This window comes from Stylophora pistillata, chromosome 8 (assembly GCF_964205215.1).
Source record: "Stylophora pistillata chromosome 8, jaStyPist1.2, whole genome shotgun sequence".
NCBI classification, from domain to species: Eukaryota; Metazoa; Cnidaria; class Anthozoa; order Scleractinia; family Pocilloporidae; genus Stylophora; species Stylophora pistillata.
This window is the reverse complement of record NC_142526.1, coordinates 29,034,487-29,057,901: the sequence shown is the minus strand read 5'-3', so window position 1 is coordinate 29,057,901 and position 23,415 is coordinate 29,034,487. Positions and strand designations below refer to the sequence as shown.

At 40.2% G+C, this 23,415-nt stretch overlaps 2 protein-coding genes across 4 annotated transcripts; one reads left to right on the top strand and one right to left on the bottom strand.

The window, feature by feature from the left end:
• The first annotated feature begins 1,269 nt into the window (after positions 1-1,269).
• LOC148725761 (uncharacterized) lies at positions 1,270-4,725 on the top strand. Its single transcript, XM_088730711.1, has 2 exons — positions 1,270-1,604; positions 2,140-4,725. The coding sequence occupies exon 2, from the start codon at positions 2,171-2,173 to the stop codon at positions 2,795-2,797; it is 627 nt and encodes a 208-aa protein (XP_088586837.1). The 5' UTR covers positions 1,270-1,604; positions 2,140-2,170; the 3' UTR covers positions 2,798-4,725.
• A 2,447-nt stretch (positions 4,726-7,172) lies between these two features.
• LOC148725760 (uncharacterized) lies at positions 7,173-18,458 on the bottom strand. Of its 3 annotated transcripts, XM_088731600.1 has the most exons (4): positions 18,255-18,455; positions 10,652-10,890; positions 9,937-10,284; positions 7,174-9,759 (listed from the first exon to the last, which is right to left on the bottom strand). In XM_088731600.1, the coding sequence occupies exons 1-4, from the start codon at positions 18,355-18,357 to the stop codon at positions 9,283-9,285; spliced, it is 1,167 nt and encodes a 388-aa protein (XP_088587726.1). In that variant the 5' UTR covers positions 18,358-18,455; the 3' UTR covers positions 7,174-9,282. The 3 variants fall into 3 exon arrangements, with proteins under 3 accessions (XP_088587724.1, XP_088587726.1, XP_088587723.1); XM_088731598.1 differs by lacking the exon at positions 10,652-10,890 and having other exon boundaries at positions 7,173-9,759; positions 18,016-18,458; XM_088731597.1 differs by lacking the exon at positions 18,255-18,455 and having other exon boundaries at positions 10,652-11,249.
• Positions 18,459-23,415: the final 4,957 nt, after the last annotated feature.

Below are 23,415 nucleotides of genomic sequence, written 5' to 3'. Positions count from 1 at the left end.
TTTAACATTGAAAGAAAGCTTCTGAGCGACAAACATGCACCCTCTCCACTCCCACTAGAACGACCCTCTTGATGGAAACTTTATGATCCTATTACTTTGTGTCTCAGAGGATAGACTCCCAGGGTTGGCCGATGGGTTCTAGTTCCAATGTACCAGAAATACCAACATTTCCTTAAAACTGTTTTGCTTGATATTTTATCGAAATATTTCATGTGCTATATGATAGAAGATAGATTATAGATATTATAGAAGACGTAGATTCATTTTGCAAGTTACCTCACGTTTACTTTCGTACTCATGCCGGTCCCTTTCAGACTGATTGGAAAAGCTTTGGTGAGTCGCATGCAATGCCGGTTTCTCACCATATTTATAACGCGAACTTATCTCTGTAAAGAAAGACAAAAAGCTCCTTAATCAAACAACTTAAACATTTGTAATCAAAACAAGAGTCCCCTCGGATTCCGTACCCTCGCATTTTGACGCCATGCGTGTTCTTGGAATCCAATTTTGAAGAGGCCATTGTCACCATTTAACAAATGGTAAACACCACAGCGTACACTATTGTACGCTGTGGCGTACAATGGGGGACGCTAAATTGACCAATCAGAGCGCGCGCTTTACTTTGGTTATGTTATAAATCAGTTTTCATGACAGAAAGTCCTGACCGGGGATTAGTTGACTAGAAATTTAAGAAGAAGCAAGATAGTAACTTAGGTATCACGCTGCAGTGGCTAATCGACATCTTCTTATTCAGGGGCTCTCTGGACATTTTTGGTCTCTACCAGCACTTCTCCACACTTTTTAGATTTACAGCCCGAATAACAATACAGCTATGCGTTGGACGAGTAACAGTCGACCTTCTGAGTAGTGCGATTACTCAATCGTCCCCCAAGTACGAGTCTTTTATCGACTGGGTGAACAGTACCTCAGTAAAATGCCCGAGTTACGCGTGGCTAAGCTTCTTGGCTTAAGAAAAACATTGATGTGTTAGCCACAAAGTCGATATTCTTCAAGCCTCGGTATTTCGATTCGCCAACTTCTCTTCACTGATCTTTGTCTAAGATCTGTGCTGCTGTACTCAATTTGTTGCCAATCTTCAGCAATATATTTTTAGGCTTTTTCACGTGAGTGTGGTATAAAAGTTGCTTTTTAGAGCGGAATCGAGAGCTGTGTTCGAAGAAAAACAATTAACATTAGTTGATAGTCTGGCATAATTTCCGAGAGAACTGAATTGGCTCAAATTTTACCTAACGAATAAACAAACATATGTAAATAGCAAATGTGACTTGCGAGAAGCGAGATCGTCTTGAGGATAATACCAAAGGTTAAAATCCAGAATTCAAAGATGACAACCTCCCAGTATAATTGATAGGCTGAATTTGATGGGAAGATGGCAAATTATTCGATCTTTTCCGGTTTACAAGGGGTCTGAGGTTTCCATTACGATGACCGGAGAGGAGGGGTACTGGGTATTTTCAGATTTGCAATTTCGCGGAAGGCATCTCATGTCAACGTAGGTCACTTGTTATTCTTCGCTTTGCAAAGAGCTTCCTGCTTAATTGTCTTCCCGTGTGAGGTACGTCCTTTGGACTAAATCAGTAAAGGTAAGAGTAAAATTGATATCATCAGATAAACCCTGAAGTAATTCCAGCTCTCTCTCTACACACAAAAAACTATAACACACAGATAACCTCGTTCAGTTTACGTCGAAACCGTTTGATACGGATATTAAAACCGACTGAACTGATGGGAAGAGACTGAAGAAGTGACTTTCAAATCTATTTGCCACCTTTCGCTTTTATACTCAATGCTCACGGACCTGAAGCCACAAATACATGGTACCTCGAATGGAGAATCAGCGTAAAAACTTATGAACATTGAAATAAGTAGAACGCTGAGCACTTCTCGATTTTGCCGTACTTCAGACAAATAACAAAATTTGTCCCTTCTCACGTTCTTGAAAAAAGTCCTTCTACGAAATGATTTTAATTCGAGGAAAGCCTCCGATCCTGAAGCTTATTTTCTTGCACAATTTCACCCTACCTGCATTGTTCAGTCAAATTAACAGCAAATGTAAAAACATTGTTGTATGGAAAATTTTTATTTTTGCCGGACTAATTTACTCAATTGCATTCATAGCCGGGTTGCCGTTGCTTGGAGGTAAACCAACATGTCTGACAGAGATCGCTTGATTGCTAACCCAGGGAGGATCGAACTCGAACGGGTGCACACCAAACGAGTTGAGGTTAAAGATGTTGGTGTCCCCGTTAAAGTCAGAAATGAAATCCACGCGTATACAAATCATTACATCAAGCAGAGCAAACGTTACTTCCCGAACGAGAAGTTGCCCATTTACATCAATTGTCCGCATTTTTTAAGAATCACCCCAATCCCGGGTGGTTTTAGCGTCTTTGGAGGCATTGTTGTTTATGGTGTATCTAAGGCCGTACCTGCGTTCTTTCTCGTTGCCTGCCTGCTGCTCTTCATGATTTTCTGCCAACACGAGTGGGTGAATCAGAAAACTCTGCCTATTGTTCACAAACAGCCCTTCTTCGATGATCAGAAAGGCCCTAACGAATTCTACGAGGTGACCATCACTGAACTTGATGGAATTGCTCTCCAAAATTACCAAGCTGGGATTGGTTTTGTTAAACTTTCACAGGAAACGATCCAAATTCAGGCATTCAACAAGAGAGCGAAGAAACATATGTCCGACGCCAAGTGTCAGTCACGAGTATTGCTGCTCGCTTACTTGGTGGCTTCTATTTACAACTGCTACTTTGTGGTAGCCCATTGACTGACCAGGCCGCTGTACAGACGGACATCATGTTATGCAGATGGTAAAAAACAGTAGTTTACATGGAGTTCACTGTTGCAATCCCTGATTTGTAGTTATGAGTAACCACAGAAATAAATCAACAGATTTCCATCGAGTCGTATTGAAAAGCTTTCATTACCAAAACATAACGTGCATAAACGCTTGCAGGGTTTGAGAAATTTGTCATTAACCTCCGAAAACAGTTCAGTATATTTCAACTCTTGTTTATAAGAATTTGGTGGATTGATTGAATTTTCAACAACTCTTCTAATTATCCAACATGAAAACTGCATGACAGCAAACTCAAGTACTGACCTCTTAGACTAACAACAAATTTATGCGGCTGACTGGTTTTTAATAAGCAAGGCTCAAGTGCATGGATATCTAGAAGAAAGTGACTATAAAGCTAGCAATATCCATTGAGCCTTAAAGAGCTGCCTGGAGTAAATGTCGAGGGAAAAGGAGAGCTTACCAGGTTTGCTATCTGTCTTAAATCCCCTCAGACAAAGCAGAGAGAAAATATGTGAAATAGTTGGCATCCATCCTCCTTTCCACTCGCTATTATCATACCATGCGTTTCTTGGAGTCAGGTTTCCATGACAATTGGAACAATCCGTTTTCCCGGAAAGACCGATCTTTATTTTACCACTCACGATCGCGAAGTAATAGCGATTCTTCGAAGGTCTGTTCATAAATTGTCTTTGTATGTCCACAATTTTCAGCCTTTCGTACAACACTAAAAGTATAGTTCGCTTAACGAGTAACAATCAACTCTTGTCGATACCGTGACGAGTTTTTCTTGGCTAAGGAACAGTTCTTACCAGTGTGACAATGTCTGTGTTATGGGCGGCTGAACTTCTTCGCTACAGGCAAACAAGAATAGACAGTGTTGGCCATAAAGTGAATATTCCTCGCGCCTCTGTGCATCGTTTCACAAACATCTTCATAGAGAGCAAGCGCTTTATGCCTCAAGCATATCTACCAATTTACCGCGGTGTACCCTTGTGGTTTTTAATTGTTGTGGCTGTGTTTAGTTTTGGTGGCGCTGGTTCGCTCCCTTCCGCCGTGGTGTTCCTGTTCTTTGGTTTTCCATTTATTGGTTTCTACTTGCAAAACGAAATGGTTAACAGAAAATCACTTCCACTCGTCAAGAAACAACCAGTGAAGAATGATCTGCAAACACTCAACAGTTTGTATGAAGTAACTGTCGCAGAACTCGAAATGATCGCCCTTTCCAGTTACGATATAGAAATTGGCTTCCTGAAGACAAATTTAGGAAGAGTCAACTTCCAAGTTTTTCACCCTGCAGCTTTTCAGATCACGGATAAGGCCAAACGTTGCTCACGTATCATGCTCGGCGTCTTCCTGTTTCTCGCAGTGTACAACACCATATTTACTTTTCTTTACTCTTTTAAAATCTTGAAAGATTAAATCATCTACGACGAGTGGCCCATTGTCTCTGAAGATGGCTATGCAGTCGAGGACACAAACTTGCGGCAAAAACTCTGATGGATATAATTATATAATCATCAACAACTATCATAAACTGAACCAGATAGAGGCTTTTAAATATTTTCACTTTTAACTATTTCTGTGGATATCTTGTAGAAAATCCCATGCAAATCCTTATAAATATACAAATTGTGTTCCTTGTGTGGTTGTCAAAGAGAGCTTGGGCCGCCTGTGGACAGAAGTGTTTGGCCTTGTCTTCTCTTTATGTGGTAGAAAACCAGGATTAAAAAAAACCGCTTAAATCAAATGAAATCGGTAAAATAACGACACCAAGAGCAAACAACACACGTATGAAACAAGGTAAATCATTTTTATTTAATATTTTCAATTTTAACTATCTCTGTGGACATCTTATAGAAAATCCCATACAAATCCTTATAAATATGCAAATTGTGTTTCTTGTGTGGTTCCCAAAGAGAGCTTGGGCCGCCTCTGCTTCCTCTTTCTTGCTTGCCATTTTTTGAAATTGCTTCGTTTGCTAAAAATGGCGACATGCAGCTTCTCCGAGCTCGTTGGTGGTTCTTGTAGTTCCCGGAAGACCAGTGGAGAAAGTAAATGCATAGTCATAACTAAGTGCATAACAGACATCCAAAGTCATTTTACAAGATATAAATGCTATGATGCTCAGCTGGAAAGCGAGTTCATTCTTCTTTTCGCCAGAGCAGGTAAATATCTCAATTCTCATTATCAAAAATGTCAAGAGTGTTTAGCCAAGGCAAATAATGAATCCCTCTTTGTCCTGCTTTTATATTTTGCACTAAGATCAATGAGGTCATATCGTGACACGGTTCAATGCTCTGGATTTTATCATTGCTTTAAGACTTATTTCTTGAATCCACGTAAACGCTTGAATCCAAGACAACAGAATGCCAGTCAGCCTTATATGTCTTTATGAAATATAAAGCCTCGATCATACAGACGACTTCGGGACTAGATGGCTATGCAATAAAAAAAAAAAAAAAACATGCTCCTGCCCATCGGATTGGGCTCCACATGGGAAGTCTTCACCGAAAGGTGATCGAGGCATGACTCTGCAACAGTCTCAGAAGCTTTATGCTTTAACATCTACACTTGTTCCAGTGGGGTCAAATGAGTATACATCAGAATTCCATCCTGACCGCCACCGTGATTTTTCAAAAAATTTATGTAGCTGTAATTTGATTTCAGCTATTTATAAAAAATGCAGGCTTGAGCTTGGTCAAGTTGCAACGAAAAACTCGTGTCGTCTCTATGTCTGGGACAAATTGAAAGTTCTTTATGGCTTTCCTCGACTTCAGATATACCTGAAAAAGCGAAGTCGTTTACTTGTTCACTCAGAATGGCAGAAAATTTCAAATATTGTGAACTTAGTTTGGAGTAGAGGGTGCGCAATTCAATGCAAGCCCTGGCCCTTCCCCAGACCCATTTCGTAAAATAATGTAAATATGGATATAATTTCCAGTGTATATCATATGTATACTCATGGCTTCCTGTGTGTAACGCAATCACATAAAATCAATCGCACTGCAGTGGCGAGAAATGGTAGTTTAGTTTAGTTTAGTCATTTTTCCTGCATTAACCGCAGTGGGGAAGGACTAAAGCAGGAACACTGATGAATTCCCTTCAAGCTAGTCTAACCAAATTATAACCCTTCTAATCTCGTGCGTGGGAAATTAACGTCTCTTGCCCCCTTACCCTGCAAGAGACGGGACCTCCGGCTTAACGTCCTATCCGAGAAGACGAAGCAATATGAGTAAAGCGTCTTGCTTGAGGACACAACGTTAAGCCCCAGCCAGGACTTGAACCTGGGCCGTCTGACCCAGAGTCCAGCGCACTGACCACTGGACTACTCACGTCTCACATGGATAAGTTTTGAAAACGGTAGAGCGGGCTAAAGTGCATACCCTTGGCATTGAAACCACTTCTAAAGGTAACATTCTGTGCAATTATAGCCTGGGCAATTCCTTCTGACGTATCCAAAGTTTTTGTTATTGTTGGGTTGGTATTAGTTGCGAAAATGGCCGCTGTGACAACATAAACCAACAATTTGCATATAGTAGACTATCGAAAATTGCCCAGATTTCCTTGACTTTTTGGCTTCAGGAGAAAACTATATGTATATTGAACATGAAGGAGACCTGTTTTGAAGGTTTTCTATGATATAAGAGGGAATTCGGGTGTTTTGATAATGTTCTTCTTAATGTGACGTGCAAGCACGTTGATCACAGAACGCACTTCTTGAGCTCAAATACACTTATATAAATCGCTCTAAAAAATTCGTAGTTTCAGTAGCCCAAAAACTTTATTGCAGTTTCTAAGAGAAGAAACCTTGATCTTGACAATGGTTATTGTCTCAGTTTATGGAGCCATGTAACAAGGGCCGAGTTTAGTCGCCAAAGTTGAGCTATGTTTTGATGGGTGAAATTTTAACTGAATTAGAACTCCGAAAAAAATCGTTTTTTTAAGGAATCTTGGAAAAAATGCTTCTGAACCTTTGAGAAACATCTCTTGTTTTAGAATTGTTATGTTGTTTTAGAATTGTTATGTGGTTTCCGAATTTCTGTTGAAATAAATTTTTCTCGGCCGTTATCTTGAGGTGCACTATTTCACCGAGAAAACACGGTTACGAACCCCCAAAACACAAAATGCCACCGTTCTCCCAAAATAATTTTTTTTTCGGCATTTTTGATATTTTTTCGTAACTAAGGCCATTCATAGCTATGTTGTGGCAAAGTTTGAAAAAATTTCAAATTTTTTATTTTCAACACCTCTGCTGGTTTTTTCAGACACCACTCTTAAATATGTTTACAGTTACAATTCTCTTCGATAATGTCTGTTCACTGTAGCAGGCACTCGGCACTTTGTATAGAAAGACAAATCCATGGCTACAGTTACATCTTTGCGTATCAAATTATACGGCCAACGGTTTCAGATGAAAGTGGACGAACGCAGGTAGGTTTCATTTATAAGGGTGATCTGTAATCGATGTTTCAGTTGTATTATAACTCACCTCATTACTCATTTACAACAGTATTGAGTGCCAGAACAAAACGATCTATGCACAATATTCGATCCCTCTGCCCATTACTTGGCTAAAGAGAAACTTTTACAAAAAATATTTTTCAACTCCCTGTCACCCGATTGCCAACGAAATATATAAGAATCATAACTTATTGAGAGGTAAACATGAAGTTGAAACGATTTTGACGGAAAAAAACGAAGAAGAAGAAGAAAAGATCAGAAAAACGCCGTAGAAAATAATCTTTGACTGAAAGGTCTACGTAAACTTTGTTACTTAAAACTGACTGAGGAGAAATGCATGTCGTAAAATGCATGTAGCAATTTGCCTTCCACTTATATGCGCGATTCGATCTTCTGTTAGAATAAGATAAAATAATTTTAACTCGAGCCAACCAACCTAACGAATTATTCCAACTGTTGGAATCGAATTCCAAGAAACACATGATATTGGAAGCTTGTCTTTAGTTGAGTATTTCCGCTTTAACTGACCATTCGACACAGGTGGAAGACAAAAAATACAGGCCGTTGTGACTTGGTGAAGGGTGACCAGGCCACGACCCGCTTAAAAGAGGTGACTGTTTAAAAAAGAGAAGAAAATTACAGTGTTTAAGAGGAAATCATTTCGGGACTCTGACAACCGCTTTATACAGTGCCGCTAAATACAGGTTCGACTGTATTTTGTTTTCTTTTTCATGTATTTATTTTCCACACTACTAAAAATATTAATAAGAAAGCATGATAAGCTAAGTTAAGTGAAACCATGAGTCTTTAAAAGCCTACATGTACAAAATTTAAAAACGTGCGTGCTGAACGACTGATTTTCTCATTAAATAATTTGTTTGGCCATGAACCGAGACTCTAATAAACTGTAACTCGTTCCCGACACAATTTAAGCAAGTGCTATTCAGTGAGTTGCAGAGTGCCCCTTACAGACCTCGCTTAACACAAAAACTATTTTAAATCTCTTGATGTCTACAATGTCCATGGACAAAACAGATTACAGATATCGTATAAAATGTTTTAGAAAGAACTAGATACAGAACAACACTAGCTTACAAAGTTTAGGCTGGTAGTGACCGAGACTGTAAAGCTTACAGCCGGTATATCTAGCTGTGATAATTACCTATTTAAGACCGATAAATCAGCAGAGAACATAGATATGTATGCACATTAAGTGATTGATGATAAAGGCCTCAATGCATTACATGCATTACAACTGGTGTAGAGTTAAGCATACTTACTGGAATAGTATTGGATGAGACAAAAAGCGGAATGGACCTGTAAGCTATAAAGTATAAGAGGCGAAGAGCGATATTTTATAAAACCACCGGTTATTGTTAATGCTTGGGGGGGGGAGGGAGGAATGGGGGCTCAGAGGATTTTCGTTGTGTCAAGAGGAACTTTACCTCGGTGATCCCTTCATAAAGTAAGGCTCTGCTAAAAAGAATTGATTCTCAAGGTGTCCCCATCTCTCCCCTCATTAGCAGTTTATTGGCTCTCAATTTTCTACAGACCCACTCTATACTCTTACTAAGTTGGTAGCGACTGATCTCCCTAGGAATCTTCCAACCTCCCCCCCCTCCCCTCCCGGCGATAAAAAAAACGACTAGATTCCCAATATAACTTTTGGAAGCTTGGCCCCATATAACAATTCCGCAGTAAGATAAATAAGGGAATATCAAAGATCGATCAATGGTCAGAAGAATTTGGGCACACCTACGTAATATTTTATCTCACTTGTTTGCTAATACTGCTAGAAAGTTTACCTTGAAGAATATGTTAGTGTAACTGTCTTAATGCATGTACATCTAATCAATGGATCTAACCATTTTTACGTGAGTTCCACATTAAAAACTAGCTTCCACTAGTTTCACGCCGGGTCTTACCGGTTCTCAAATACCGAGCAATAAATCACTATTGGGTCTTACAAACTGAGTTGTTTAGTCAGCGTACTATTTGCCTCCGATCCAGAACTGAGTCGTATCTGCCTGGTTTGAGGTACAACGGAATTTGGTATTTGTAAGACCGTAATATCCAAAGTTGTCTTCGTCTGAAATGGCCGCATCTGTTTTGCTGCCATCGAAATCACAGCCTAAGGGATGGGAACTGTCTATATGGAAGCAGACGTCTCCTTTCTTATACCATGTGGCCGCAGTGCAATTCTCACATTTATTTCCCCGGATGTTGACATATTCGTACGGTCGACAGGTCTGTCTCACCGTGAATATGTCTCTGATGATGTCAAAGTCTTCAAGCGAAGCTCTCAGGTAATCTGTATATACGGTGCCATCTGTGTTGTATCGACAAGTAGCTCTCCAGTGAGTCGAGTGATTTCTGAGCCAAAGAAGGTAGGGTCGTTTGATTAGGTAAGCCTGCCAGTTTGGGGCATCACCGCTGATGGCTTGGTAATCATCGTAGAACACGACTTTCTGTCGATTGAGGACGTAAATTAAAGTTAGTAAAGAAGTTAAGATCGCTCATGAAGAAAGAATATTATGAAAACAAAATCAAATTAATGATGTTTCCTATATTTTACCGCTGAATGTGCTTTCGTCCTCTGCTCATGTACTAGATATCTATATAAGATTCAAAGGGAAAGTAAATACCTTAAAAAGATGATTGTTGGATAAACTAAACGACTCAATCAGGTTCCAAGCGAACCCAGGCTCTGAATCAAAATCACAGAACACCTGGAAGGTTTGACTGTTGTCATCGTTAAGTGTATACAATCCAGAGGCAGTGGACCCGGCTGCTTTGTAATCCTGACAGCTTCTTTTCAGCTGAGTCTCGCAGCGTTTTCCAACAAACGGTACAGGGCAGGAGCAGTTGAATCGGACGCTTGTGGGCTCACAGATCTCAGTGCAGGTTCCTCCATTGAGACACGGATTGTTCTTGCAGCAGCGATTGGTACATGTGACGTCATCAGCACATGGAACGATGTGGTTAGGAGCCTTCTATACAACATAAATAAAATAACCAAGCATTTTATTTTTATAACTAAGCTATGATTATGATTCTGATCTGAGTTTGACAGGAAAGGGAGGCATTGATTTGGCCTACTTTATCAAACTTTCATGCCGTCACCTTTTCCTTTCGATTGCTGAGAAACCCTCAGTGCTACGCTGCGAGGAGCAATTTTGTTCTAACGGTTCTAGAGAGTTTCATAAAGTGTCCTCGCTTAGTCAGCATGACTAAATGTTCTAGAAACTTCTTCAATCTATTTTTAGTAAGTACGTAACGCCACGCTCTCTAGAAAAATACGGGCGCTCTTCATAACACCATTCGTGTTGAAAATACCTTATAGCAAAAACCAATTAGTACCTTAAAGAAGTATTCCCTTCGCAGTATATAATAAATGGATCCTGAGGTTTTTATCAGAGAGTTCTTGTCGATAAGATGACTGCCTTCGTTCAATTCGCAGTATTTGGTGTCGTCCTTGACTTTGTAGTTTATCGACAAACATCGACAGTCGTTGATGCACTGTGAGTGACACTGAGCTGGGTTTGAAGTGACAGAAGTGTGGAAAACACGGCCAACAAGCTCTTTGTCTTGATCGGCATCTTCGTACACATTTAGGGAGATCCTTTCACATTTTCCGTTGGGGCAGTAACCACTAACTTGCAAAGCTGAAATGAGCATAGAGAAAAATTTTGCTCCCAACATTTTTATGGTTTCCGCACCCAACTCGAGCAAACGATGTTTCTAATAATGTCTTTCTCGAGCAGATTACTTATTTAACGAATCGACTTTCTCTCTATGTCAGTTTACGGGTAAGAAACCAATTAAACAAGTTTATTGAAATGATCATCATAATATGAATACAATCGAACCTTAGTGATTCTAATTGAAACTCCCAAAAAGCTGTTCCACCAAGCGGGGAAACGAGTTATCGCAAGTGGTGTTGAATTTCAATCATCCTGTTGATATTGAATAAGGAATCATGTTTTAACCATTCTTGCACAATCCACAAACACTATATACATTTTGGTCTCTGCGAACCTTTTAATTATAACGTTTTGTTGGGAAGTTAATTACATGAGATGACACAAATGGCTTGCACCGCAAGTATCCCGGAGAGCTCCCCACAATTTCTTCTAATTTCATTAGAAGAAATTGTAAGGAGCTTTTTCAGCGTTAGTCGAGGCGCGGCAGGTGTTGTCACATATGATCCTTACGAGGTGTTTTTCCCAACGCTCTTATGACAGAAGAATGTCACATAATGAAAGCAAACCAGAAACGATTGAGGAACAACTACGGCTTCCACATGTCATCAAGTTCATTAAAACGAGGATTGAATTTCCTGCACATCAACAGCTCATTTGTATTTCGAAAATAGATCAGTTATTTCGTAAGTTGTGAAGGATTTTAAAGATAAAGAAAAACGAAAAGAGCGAGTTATCAAAATATGAAAAAACACTCCAGAAGAAAGAAACAGACAGAGAAAAGAATGGAGAAAGAGGAAACAAGGGAAGCGAATGCCGAATTCAACGAATAAAAATGTTGAACTTAAATCATTCAACCCTGCCTTAGCGAAAGGAATTGCTTACTTTTTAACGAGAATTTTCCAGCAGAGAAAGCTGAACGACCTTAAGAATCTATTTTAGCTACGAAATAGAGTAGAAATTGATTATTTAATGACAGAAGCCAAGAGTAATTTTTCCTGTACAGAACGCCTTCTCTGTTATTCTGTCACGCGATGCTAACTATAGATCAAAGGCGGCTAGCGTTTGAATTATGCCTGCTGTTCCAGAATAATAATATGTGTTGTAAGTTTACCCGAGGGGATAATAATGGAAGAAAAGCGTGAAGTGTAATGTATTATATTACTGAGTGTTGTTGCTGTTTTAATGTCTGTTTAACTTGTAATTTCTACGGTTTTCTGTTTACAAGGTCTTCGTTTTCGTACTACGAAAACGAAGACTGGGTCTTAGGTCATAGGTCTTCGTTTTCGAGGGTCTTCGTTTTCGTAACACCCAGGAATTCAGCCTAGTTCTTCTGTTGTACCGCAGAAACGGCACCGTTAGGAAATACAAAGGGAAAAGCTATTTAGCCCCCGAGGTTGTAAGTGAACGACTCTTCAGTGTTGTCCGTGATATTTTTTCACAGGGAAGAATGCTTGAAATGCGAGATTTCAGCTGATAAAGGTTTGTAAACAATTAGCGCCGCACCAAGAGATTATGTCGCCCCCTAGAACCGCGAACTAACGAGAAGAGTGGACCTCCTAGCGTCAATGACAATGAATCAAGATTTTCCCAGAAAAATTAGGGCACAGCAGTCAGGTTTTTTTTTTTTTTTATCTCGCCGGCTCTCTTGAAATGAGTTCCCTCGGGAAGGTTTATTCATAATTTCATACCATTCGAAGTGATTGCCTATGTTTTTGTATCAAGGCCGGCTAAGTGAAAGGAAACTTCTTTCTTAAACCTCTGAACGACAAATGTTGATGGCGCCCTCTTTGTTCGCAATTTAATTTGGTTGCCGGCGTGGAGAGGAATGTCAGGACTCTTTCTTTCCTGACAAAATTGTTTCCATTTCTCTCTTCTTTGATCCTGTTTTTCTCTTCCTTTACTCAAGGACTCCTCTTTAATTTTGATTTACGTTTTTATCCATGCGAAAAGACTGCCTTTAGCAGAGAACTTCCACGTGTGAATTTTGTCAAGTACGCACCATATACAAAATATACAAATAAAATAAAATCCCGCGAATATTCCTCTAAGGGTTCGCCCATTTACAAGATTATGAAACCTTCCTGATTCATTAACTTTGACTTGAAAATACGTTTTCTAAATAAGTCGGACGCTTTTTGAGATTTTTTAATTTTTCTTTTTGGAAACGTTAGGTAAAATGTCTAACTTATATCTAGTCCAATTAAAGAAAAAACTACTTTTTTGGCCTCTGAAGGTGGGAAGTAACCTTCAAGCGGACTTCCCTCGTCAAGTAAGGAATTATCCAACAATATTACATTCAAAGTTTAGTTATTACAATGTCAGCGATTTTGTAACGAAGTACTATGAACAAAAGTTCATCTTTGAAACCGGCAGTCTAAATTTCACAGGGTCAACGAACGCCTTTCATTCCACTAATTTATTCATGTTTTTCTCGTTGCCATACTCCCACCAATAACGTAGGTCCATTTTCTGCCTTTAAAAGCACAAACAACCCACAATTCCTCTATTCGCTCCGACGAAGGGCTAACACTCGAAACGTCAGCTTTCGTAATCATTACGGTGGCCAATTTACCATTTCAACTTTGTTGATATATCCAAATTATTTCGTTACTCCCAGCGACGCAGCCCCAAACAGTTTCTTTCGAAACCATCAGCCTTTATTACTATGTAAGTACTTACTAAAATGAGGAACAACTTCTCCCCATGGTTCTGCCACGAGAAAAAGTTTATTACCCAGCTTAGTAATACGTGAATAAGAGCCTATCGACAACGGGATAACTGTAAATCATTTTTTTTTTATCAATTTATCGCCTTTAATTTAATGTGTGAACTACATCCAATTTTGAGAGGACAAAACGGCTTTGTAATGACTGCTGGAGGGGAGAAAATATCTTTCCTAATTGGGTGTAATTCCATGGCACATTCGGTTTCTCAGCAGTCGCTGCCAAAAAGCTGTAATGTCGTCTCAAAGTCGAGCAATTTTGTCCGTTTATCGATTAGGTGGGTAAACTAAACTAGGCTTAACTGTGCAGGCAAAAAAACTAAATATTTCCTACCAAAAAGTATCATGGTAATATATTTGTGTAAATTGTAATTTTATTCCGCTATGTTATTGAAAGAAGTGCATTTTCTGTCTTAAAATTTGCTCCCTTAAATAAATATAATGCAGGAGGAGTAGCGGTAAAGAAATAATCAAGGTGCAATCAAATCGAAAAAAATCTTCTGAAAAGTACTAAACATTTGGAAAAATGCATTAATTACACAAGAATGTGCTACCACGCTACTTGAAGAAATGTTTTCTCACAACAATTTCATTCTCATAAAGAGAATCTCTCAGAATATCTTTATACTACTTAAAGGGTAGCAATCTCTAGAAAAAACTGGGTTACAGTCACTCATCACTCATGAGCAACACTGGGTTACACTGTACCAATGGGTGTGCCACCTAAAGTGCAGCCTATGTTAGTTACCTTCAACTGAATTAAACACTTGGTTACACTGCACCCATGGGTGTGCCACCTAAAGTGCAGCCTATGTTAGTTACCTTTAAGTAAATAAAACACTGGGTTACACTGCACCCATGGGTGTGCCACCTAACGTGCAGCCTATGTTAGTTACCTTTAAGTAAATAAAACACTGGGTTACACTGGACCCATGGGTGTGCCACCTAAAGTGCAGTCTATGTTAGTTATATTAACATAAATAAAACACTGGGTTACACTGCACCCATGGGTGTGCCACCTAAAGTGCAGTCTATGTTAGTTATATTAACATAAATAAAACACTGGGTTACACTGCACCCATGGGTGTGCCACCTAAAGTGCAGTCTATGTTAGTTATCTTCACATAAATAAAACACTGGGTTACACTGCACCCATGGGTGTGCCACCTAACGTGCAGTCTATGTTAGTTATCTTCACATAAATAAAACACTGGGTTACACTGCACCCATGGGTGTGCCACCTAAAGTGCAGTCTATGTTAGTTATATTAAAATAAATAAAACACTGGGTTACACTGCACCCATGGGTGTGCCAGCTAAAGTGCAGTCTATGTTAGTTATATTGAAATAAATAAAACTCTGGGTTACACTGCACTCATGGGTGTGCCACCTATACTGCAGTCTATGATAGTTATCTTTACATAAATAAAACACTGAGTTACACTGCACCCATGGGTGTGCCAGCTAAAGTGCAGTCTATGTTAGTTATATTAAAATAAATAAAACACTCGGTTACACTGCACCCATGGGTGTGCCACCTAAAGTGTAGCCTATGTTAGTTATCTTCACATAAATTAAACACTGGGTTACACTGCACCCATGGGTGTGCCACCTAAAGTGCAACCTACGTTAGTTACCTTCAAATAAATATAACACTCGGTTACACTGCACCCATGGGTGTGCCATCTAAGGTGCAGCCTATGCTAGTTACCTTCAAGTGAATTAAACACTCGGTTACACTGCACCCATGGGTGTGCCATCTAAAGTGCAGCACATGTTAGTTACCTTCAACTGAATAAAACACTCGGTTACAATGCACCCATGGGTGTGTCACTTAAATTGCAGCCTATGTTAGTTACCTATAATAAAATAAAACACTTGGTTACACTGCACCCATGGGTGCGCCACCTAAAGTGCAGCCTATGTTAGTTACCTTTGACTAAATAAAACACTTGGTTACACTGCATCCATGGGTGTGCCACCTAAAGTGTAGCCCATGTTAGTTACCTTTGACTAAATAAAACACTTGGTTACACTGCACCCATGGATGCGCCACCTAAAGTGCAGCCTATGATAGTTACCTTTGACTAAATAAAAAGCTGGGTTACACTGGACCCATGGGTGTGCCACCTAAAGTGCAGCCTATGTTAGTTACCTTTAACTAAATAAAACACTCGGTTACACTGCACCCATGGGTGTGCCACCTAAAGTGTAGCCTATGTTAGTTACCTTTGACTAAATAAAACACTTGGTTACACTGCACCCATGGATGCGCCACCTAAAGTGCAGCCTATGATAGTTACCTTTGACTAAATAAAAAGCTGGGTTACACTGCACCCATGGGTGTGCCACCTAAAGTGCAGCCTATGTTAGTTACCTTTAACTAAATAAAACACTCGGTTACACTGCACCCATGGGTGTGCCACCTAAAGTGTAGCCTATGTTAGTTACCTTTGACTAAATAAAACACTTGGTTACACTGCACCCATGGATGCGCCACCTAAAGTGCAGCCTATGATAGTTACCTTTGACTAAATAAAAAGCTGGGTTACACTGGACCCATGGGTGTGCCACCTAAAGTGCAGCCTATGTTAGTTACCTTTAACTAAATAAAACACTCGGTTACACTGCACCCATGGGTGTGCCACCTAAAGTGTAGCCTATGTTAGTTACCTTTGACTAAATAAAACACTTGGTTACACTGCACCCATGGATGCGCCACCTAAAGTGCAGCCTATGATAGTTACCTTTGACTAAATAAAAAGCTGGGTTACACTGGACCCATGGGTGTGCCACCTAAAGTGCAGCCTATGTTAGTTACCTTTAACTAAATAAAACACTCGGTTACACTGCACCCATGGGTGTGCCACCTAAAGTGTAGCCTATGTTAGTTACCTTTGACTAAATAAAACACTTGGTTACACTGCACCCATGGATGCGCCACCTAAAGTGCAGCCTATGATAGTTACCTTTGACTAAATAAAAAGCTGGGTTACATTGCACCCATGGGTGTGCCACCTAAAGTGCAGCCTATGTTAGCTACCTTTAACTAAATAAAACACTCGGTTACACTGCACCCATGGGTGTGCCACCTAAAGTGTAGCCTATGTTAGTTACCTTTGACTAAATAAAACACTTGGTTACACTGCACCCATGGATGCGCCACCTAAAGTGCAGCCTATGATAGTTACCTTTGACTAAATAAAAAGCTGGGTTACATTGCACCCATGGGTGTGCCACCTAAAGTGCAGCCTATGTTAGCTACCTTTAACTAAATAAAACACTCGGTTACACTGCACCCATGGGTGTGCCACCTAAAGTGTAGCCTATGTTAGTTACCTTTGACTAAATAAAACACTTGGTTACACTGCACCCATGGATGCGCCACCTAAAGTGCAGCCTATGATAGTTACCTTTGACTAAATAAAAAGCTGGGTTACATTGCACCCATGGGTGTGCCACCTAAAGTGCAGCCTATGTTAGCTACCTTTAACTAAATAAAACACTCGGTTACACTGCACCCATGGATGTACCACCTGAAGTGCAGCCTATGATAGTTACCTTTGACTAAATAAAAAGCTGGGTTACACTGCACCCATGGGTGTGCCACCTAAAGTGCAGCCTATGTTAGTTACCTTTAACTAAATAAAACACTCGGATACACTGCACCCATGGGTGTGTCACCTAAAGTGTAGCCTATGTTAGTTACCTTTGACTAAATAAAACACTTGGTTACACTGCACCCATGGATGCGCCACCTAAAGTGCAGCCTATGATAGTTACCTTTGACTAAATAAAAAGCTGGGTTACACTGCACCCATGGGTGTGCCAGCTAAAGTGCAGCCTATGTTAGTTACCTTCAAATAAATAAAACACTCGGTTACAATGCACCCATGGGTGTGCCACCTAAAGTGTAGCCTATACTAGTTACCTTTAAAGTGCTACTGAAACGTAATTTTCATATCCGAGATTTTTGCAATATAATATAGAGTTTGAACGTTATTTGCAAACGCTGTGTACTTTTTTTGGGCCAACGCATGGCAGAAAGTACATTTTTAACCATTCATAGTTGACCGGCTGAGATCAAAATTGGCGGCCATCTCGGCGCGGCCAAAACAGCCCTGTGACGTCACTGGTTGTGTACTTCTGTGAAAGAAGTGTAAAAGCATGGACTGTGGCTTGCACGTTAATAAGCCGAAAAAGAGGATTTCGGGCAAAATGCCATCCTCGTCTTCATCCTCGTCTTCTAGACTAACTACCATTCATGTTGAAAATGCTAAATCAAAAAAAATCCAGTACCTTGAAGAAGTATTTCCTTCGCAGTATGTAATGAATGGATCCTGAGGTTCTTATCAGGGAGTTCTTGTCGATAAGATGACTGCCTTCGTTCAACTCGCAGTATTTGATGTCGTCCTTGACTTTGTAGTTTATCGACAAGCATCGGCAGTCGTTAGTGCACTGTGAGTAGCACTGAACTGGGCTTGAAGTGACAGAAGTGCGGAAAACGTGGCCAACAAGCTCTTTATCTTGATCGGCACCTTCGTGCACATTTAGTGGGATCCTTTCACATTTCCCAGTAGCGCAGTCACCCCTAACTTGCAAAGCTGTAATGAGTATAGAGAAAAATTTTGCTCCCAACATATTTATGGTTTCCACACCCAACTCGAGCAAGCAATCTTTCTCATAATGTCTTTCTTGAGCACAATACTTGTTTAACACATCATCTACTCCTGTTGGCCAGTGCATGTGTAAGAAAACTATTCAAATCAGATTATCGAGATGATTTTCATGATATGAATACCGTAGAACCCTAGTAATTCTAATGAAACTCACCAAAAATTTCCCGCCGACGGAAAAATTAGTTCGAGTTAGCGGGGATCGAGTTATCGCAGTTAATGTTCAATTTCACAATTATCCTGTTAATATTTAATAAAGAATAATTTTTAACTATTTTTGCACGATCAACCATCATTTTGGATATTTTGTTTTCTAGTGATTTTTTTAGCATTAGCCTACGTCAGAGCCAAGAACTAATGCTTTGACGAAGAGCTAACGCGCGATACAGTAGAAGCTTAGTAATTCTTAGTGAAGGGTGAACATATCCGCTCAATACAGGTGAAAATTACTGAGAGGAAAAAAATTCGGACTTCGACAGCAGACAGCTTAAGCCAGGGAGACGGCATCTCAATCTCATTATTTTCTCTTGACAGTTCACGGTTATGTAAGTGGTTCTGACACTTTGACGCGTATTGACCGACGTTTTTATTCAAATTTTAAGTTTTTGAGGTAAATTTGAGCCGAGGGAAGTAAACTTAGTTCGAGTTAGCTGATAATAAGAAACTGCAGTATGGTTTGGTATCAGTAGGCAGGGTAGCTTGGAAGATTACAGTGACCTTGAAAGTTTTGAAGTACAGTTCATCCAAAGGTGTAGTCTGATCGTCCGGGTGAGTGTAGTCCTGAGAACATACCAACTATCCAAGTACCTGACGACAATACTACAACTCTCTCCGACTGGTATGTGGGAGAGCCACAGAAAGAAACAGTAGGTCGCATCGGGAAACCAGGTTTGTGTAGTTTCGGAAAACCGTAGAGTTTCGGTGGCTGTGGTACCGAGCACCTCAGTCGATAGTACCGTTGGGTGTCAAAGGCGTTCGTTTTCTTGTCTACAACCGCTAACCGACAAATCCAGACATAAACTACAATCCACTGAAGACTTCATTAACGCTACCAAGACTGTTCAGATACCTGACGACTACAAACTAGTGTCATTTGATGTGAAATCACTGTTCACAAGTATTCCACTTCAATTGCCATTACAATGCACTGAGACTGCAATCCGACAATCTACCGACCCACTACCGCTACCGACAGACGACATTATGGACTTGCTAAACATTTGCCTAACGTCTACTTACTTTCAGTACAACGGTAAACACTACAAACAGTTACACGACACTGCCATGGGGTCTCCAGTTTCTGTTGTTATAGCAGAAATTGTGATGCAGAACATCGAGGAACGCGCCCTTTCGACTTGCCGACAAACGATACCGTTTTGGTTACGTTACGTTGACGACACCTTCACTGCCGTTCGACACGACGAAATTGACGCATTCCACCGCCACCTTAACGAACAAAACACTGACATACAGTTTACCAGAGAAGTCGAAGAAAATGGCAAACTTCCTTTTCTAGACTGCCTGGTAAGCCACAACGACAGTTTACAGGAAACCGACACACACCGACAGATTACTAGACGAGTCACCCTACAACCCTACATCACACAAAGCCACAACTATCAGAACTCTAACACGACGCGCACAACTAGTATGCGACTCGACAGACAGCTTATCCGACGAGAACAAATACCTTCACCGTGTTTTTACGAAGAACAACTACAACAACGACTTCATCCGACGAAACACTCACCGACCCACTACCACTACCGAAACAAACGACACCGCAACCCCTTCGACTACAGCAACCATACCGTACATAAAAGGCATGTCTGAAAACATCTCGCGCATCTTACTACCCTTCAATATCCGCGTCGCCCACAAACCCATCACCACACTACGTCAGTTACTAACCAACGTTAAAGACAAAAACGAACCGAGGAAGAGACAGGGAACGATTTATAAGATCACTGATGGTTCCGACTGCCAAGCCTCCTACATCGATGAGACTGGCAGCAACCTCACAACAAGACTGACTGAACACAGACGGGCGACGAGGAAAGGTGATGTCAGCAATCACATTGCTGAACACCATCGACTTACCAACCACAACATTGACTGGGACTCTGCGCAATGCCTAACCTACAGCACTGACTATTTTCAACGACTGACTCTGGAAAGCTGGTTTACTAACTTAGAACAGACTCCCCTAAACAGATGTCAACAACTACCCGCTCCATACAAACGACTCATTCACGACATAAACATCACAAACGACCGAAAAAGAACGACCTAACTTTACCGACAGATCGAAACAGACCAATCACGACCGACTTACGTCACTTGAGTCTTACAGCCAATAACATCACGGCAAAACCAACCGATCATTTCACACGAACTGGAATAAGAACATTCTACTGACAACAATCATTCACTTGACTCTGATGATGACTTCCGCACAGGTTGTCGAAACGTCAGTCACTACCATCGACAACAGTCCTTCTCAGGACTACACTCACCCGGACGATCAGACTACACCTTCACATGTTACCCCCGGGTTCAAACCATTTACTGCATTCAGTTCATCCATTTTACCCTGCATGGGAAAATTTGTCTTTATTATCTTGCATCTCTTGCGAGTCAATAAACACTAATTAACATTATCCTTTCTTTCGATAACACAGTGGTATTAATGTGGGCGAAATACAAAATAGAAAATAGGCTGATTAATTAACTCGAATACTCAATTATTGATATCTTGACGCCAAATAAACGATAGCCCTTACCATGCAAGTGTTAATGTGTGAGGTCAATAATAAATCTACCACTAGACCAAGCTAGCCACACTTAATATTCACCAGCAAGAGAATGCGAAAAGATGTCACACTTTTATCTGTTGATATCGAAACATATTTGAGATTAAAAGAAAGGACGAAATTGAGAGTACAGTAGGTTACCGTGCGTGATAACTATTAGCAAGGAACCCCCTGGAGAGCGACAAAAAAAAAAAAAAAATTCGAAGAGCCTTGTGTATTTCGAAACTATGTGATCAGAATATCTTACGTTGTGTTTAAAATACTCCAAAGGCAAAGCTGAACGGATTTTTACTGAAGAGTAACGTCGAATTATTTCCTTTCAATGAGACGTATAATAACAAAAAAAGCCTAATTTTTACAACGTTTGATGTCTGCCGGATTACAGCTGCCAAATGACGAACGAGCGATAATGTTAAATACGAACCTCATACAAAAAAATATTCAGCAACTTATGGTTTGTGGACCACCAATCCATGATTCCTTTGTTTTTGGAGCAAATTACTTTGAGTTGAAATTGCCTCTCAGTGTTGAAGGAGAAAATATAGGAAATAATCTTCCACGTATATTCAAGGTCGATAATCAAAGAATAATTAAGAGTGGTCGTCTGTAAAAATCGAGCAGAGGTGTTGAAAATAAAAAAAATTGAAATTTTTTCAAACTTTGCCAGAACATAGCTATGAATGGCCTTAGTTACGGAAAAATATCAAAAATGCCGAAAAAGAAATTATTTTGGGAGAACACGTACGGTATCCTCGGAGATCCCAGGGGCTGTGAGTCGATTTCAAGTTAAGGGCAGAAGAGCCCCTGGGGACATTGTCTTGCAAGACTAGTTCCAAACGGTCGCAGTCGTTCTGTCATCTGATTGGTACCAGAAAATCCTTGTGTTTTTCTGCCCAATCAGAGTGAAGTGTGCTTTAGAGTCCTTTCGTGTGTTTTAACACGCACATATATAAGAAGCTCAGTTGCTCGCTTTGGTTGTTTGGGCCGTGCGACGGAGACTTGCTCGAGGTGAAAAGTGTCAGTCTCAGCACACATTGTAAGAGAAGTCAATCAGATTGTCCGCAAAAATCTCACCGGAAATTATACTGAATACTTTCGCAAGTATCATAAGAGAACGTGTACAAAAGTTTGCGAGTTTCGTATAAAACACGATGGTTGCAGGCGTTGATATGTTGCTTTAAACGTTAAACGAGATGTAAGCTTAAATCTTTCTAGATATTTTGTACAATCTGCTGTGACTGAAACTTTTCCAATCTCATGAAGTTATTTCGTCTTACGGGCCACGCAGGTATGTCGAGCAACTGGCGCTTATGCTTACGTAGCTTTCTGTACACGCCAAAAATGATCTAATCTTTGCTTTGTAGTGAAGTCTTTCACAATATGGCCAAAGTTACAGAGAACGTTAAGTTCGTGGACGACCTCCAGCAAGCGCCTACAGAAAGCTTAGCTGTGTTTCCGGTTAGCTAATTGAAATCTGAACAAAAACTAATTATTGAGAACATCGTGGGAAGGAGAGATGTTTTCAAACAGTTACCGAAAGGGTTTGGAAAGAGTTTAATCTTTGAACTGGTGCCTAGAGTGTTCAAATTCTTGAGCTCGAAAGGCCACGGATTCTCTTCTACTCCCTTGGTCATTGTCATTTCACCTCATTTGTCGATTGTTGAAGACCAAGTTAAATACCTTTTATCATTGGGAATCGATGCTGCTTTCATTGGGGAAAACAAAACCAAAGACAAGGAAATAGTTGATGGAAAGGGCGGGTTTGCTTCATTGTAAATTTCAGCTTAGTACAGGGTTATCTACCCACATCTAATAAGCAAAAGTTTCCACGCTTAGCTTTTATTACTTTTTTTTTTCACGCGAAGATTAGATTAGATTTTGGCGCGCACAGAAAGCTGCGTAAGCGCCAGTTACTCGACATACCTACGTGGCCCGTGCGACGAAATAGCTTCACGGGATTGCAAAAGTTTCAGTGACAGCAAATTATACAAAAAATCTACACTGGTAGAAAGATTTAAGCTTACATCTCGTTTAACGTTTAAAGCGATAGAGGTATGGTAGAAGAGTTATGTGGTAGAAAACCAGGTTTCAAAACAACCGCTTAAATCAAATGAAATCGGTAAAATAACGACACCAGGAGCAAACAACACACGTATGGAACAAGGTTATGGGGCGCCAAATGTATTTTTATTATTTAGAGTAGTTATTTG

Bases quoted from the DNA above. Each gene is read 5' to 3' on its own strand.
- LOC148725761 (XM_088730711.1), top strand. From the start codon at position 2,171: ATGTCTGACAGAGATCGCTTGATTGCTAACCCAGGGAGGATCGAACTC.
- LOC148725760 (XM_088731598.1), bottom strand. From the start codon at position 18,357: ATGTTGGGAGCAAAATTTTTCTCTATACTCATTACAGCTTTGCAAGTT. The intron at 10,285-18,015 runs GTACTGGATTTT...TATGTTGTATAG, and splicing joins GAAGGAAATACTTCTTCAAG to AAGGCTCCTAACCACATCGT. The intron at 9,760-9,936 runs GTATTTACTTTC...CTCAATCGACAG, and splicing joins CCAACAATCATCTTTTTAAG to AAAGTCGTGTTCTACGATGA.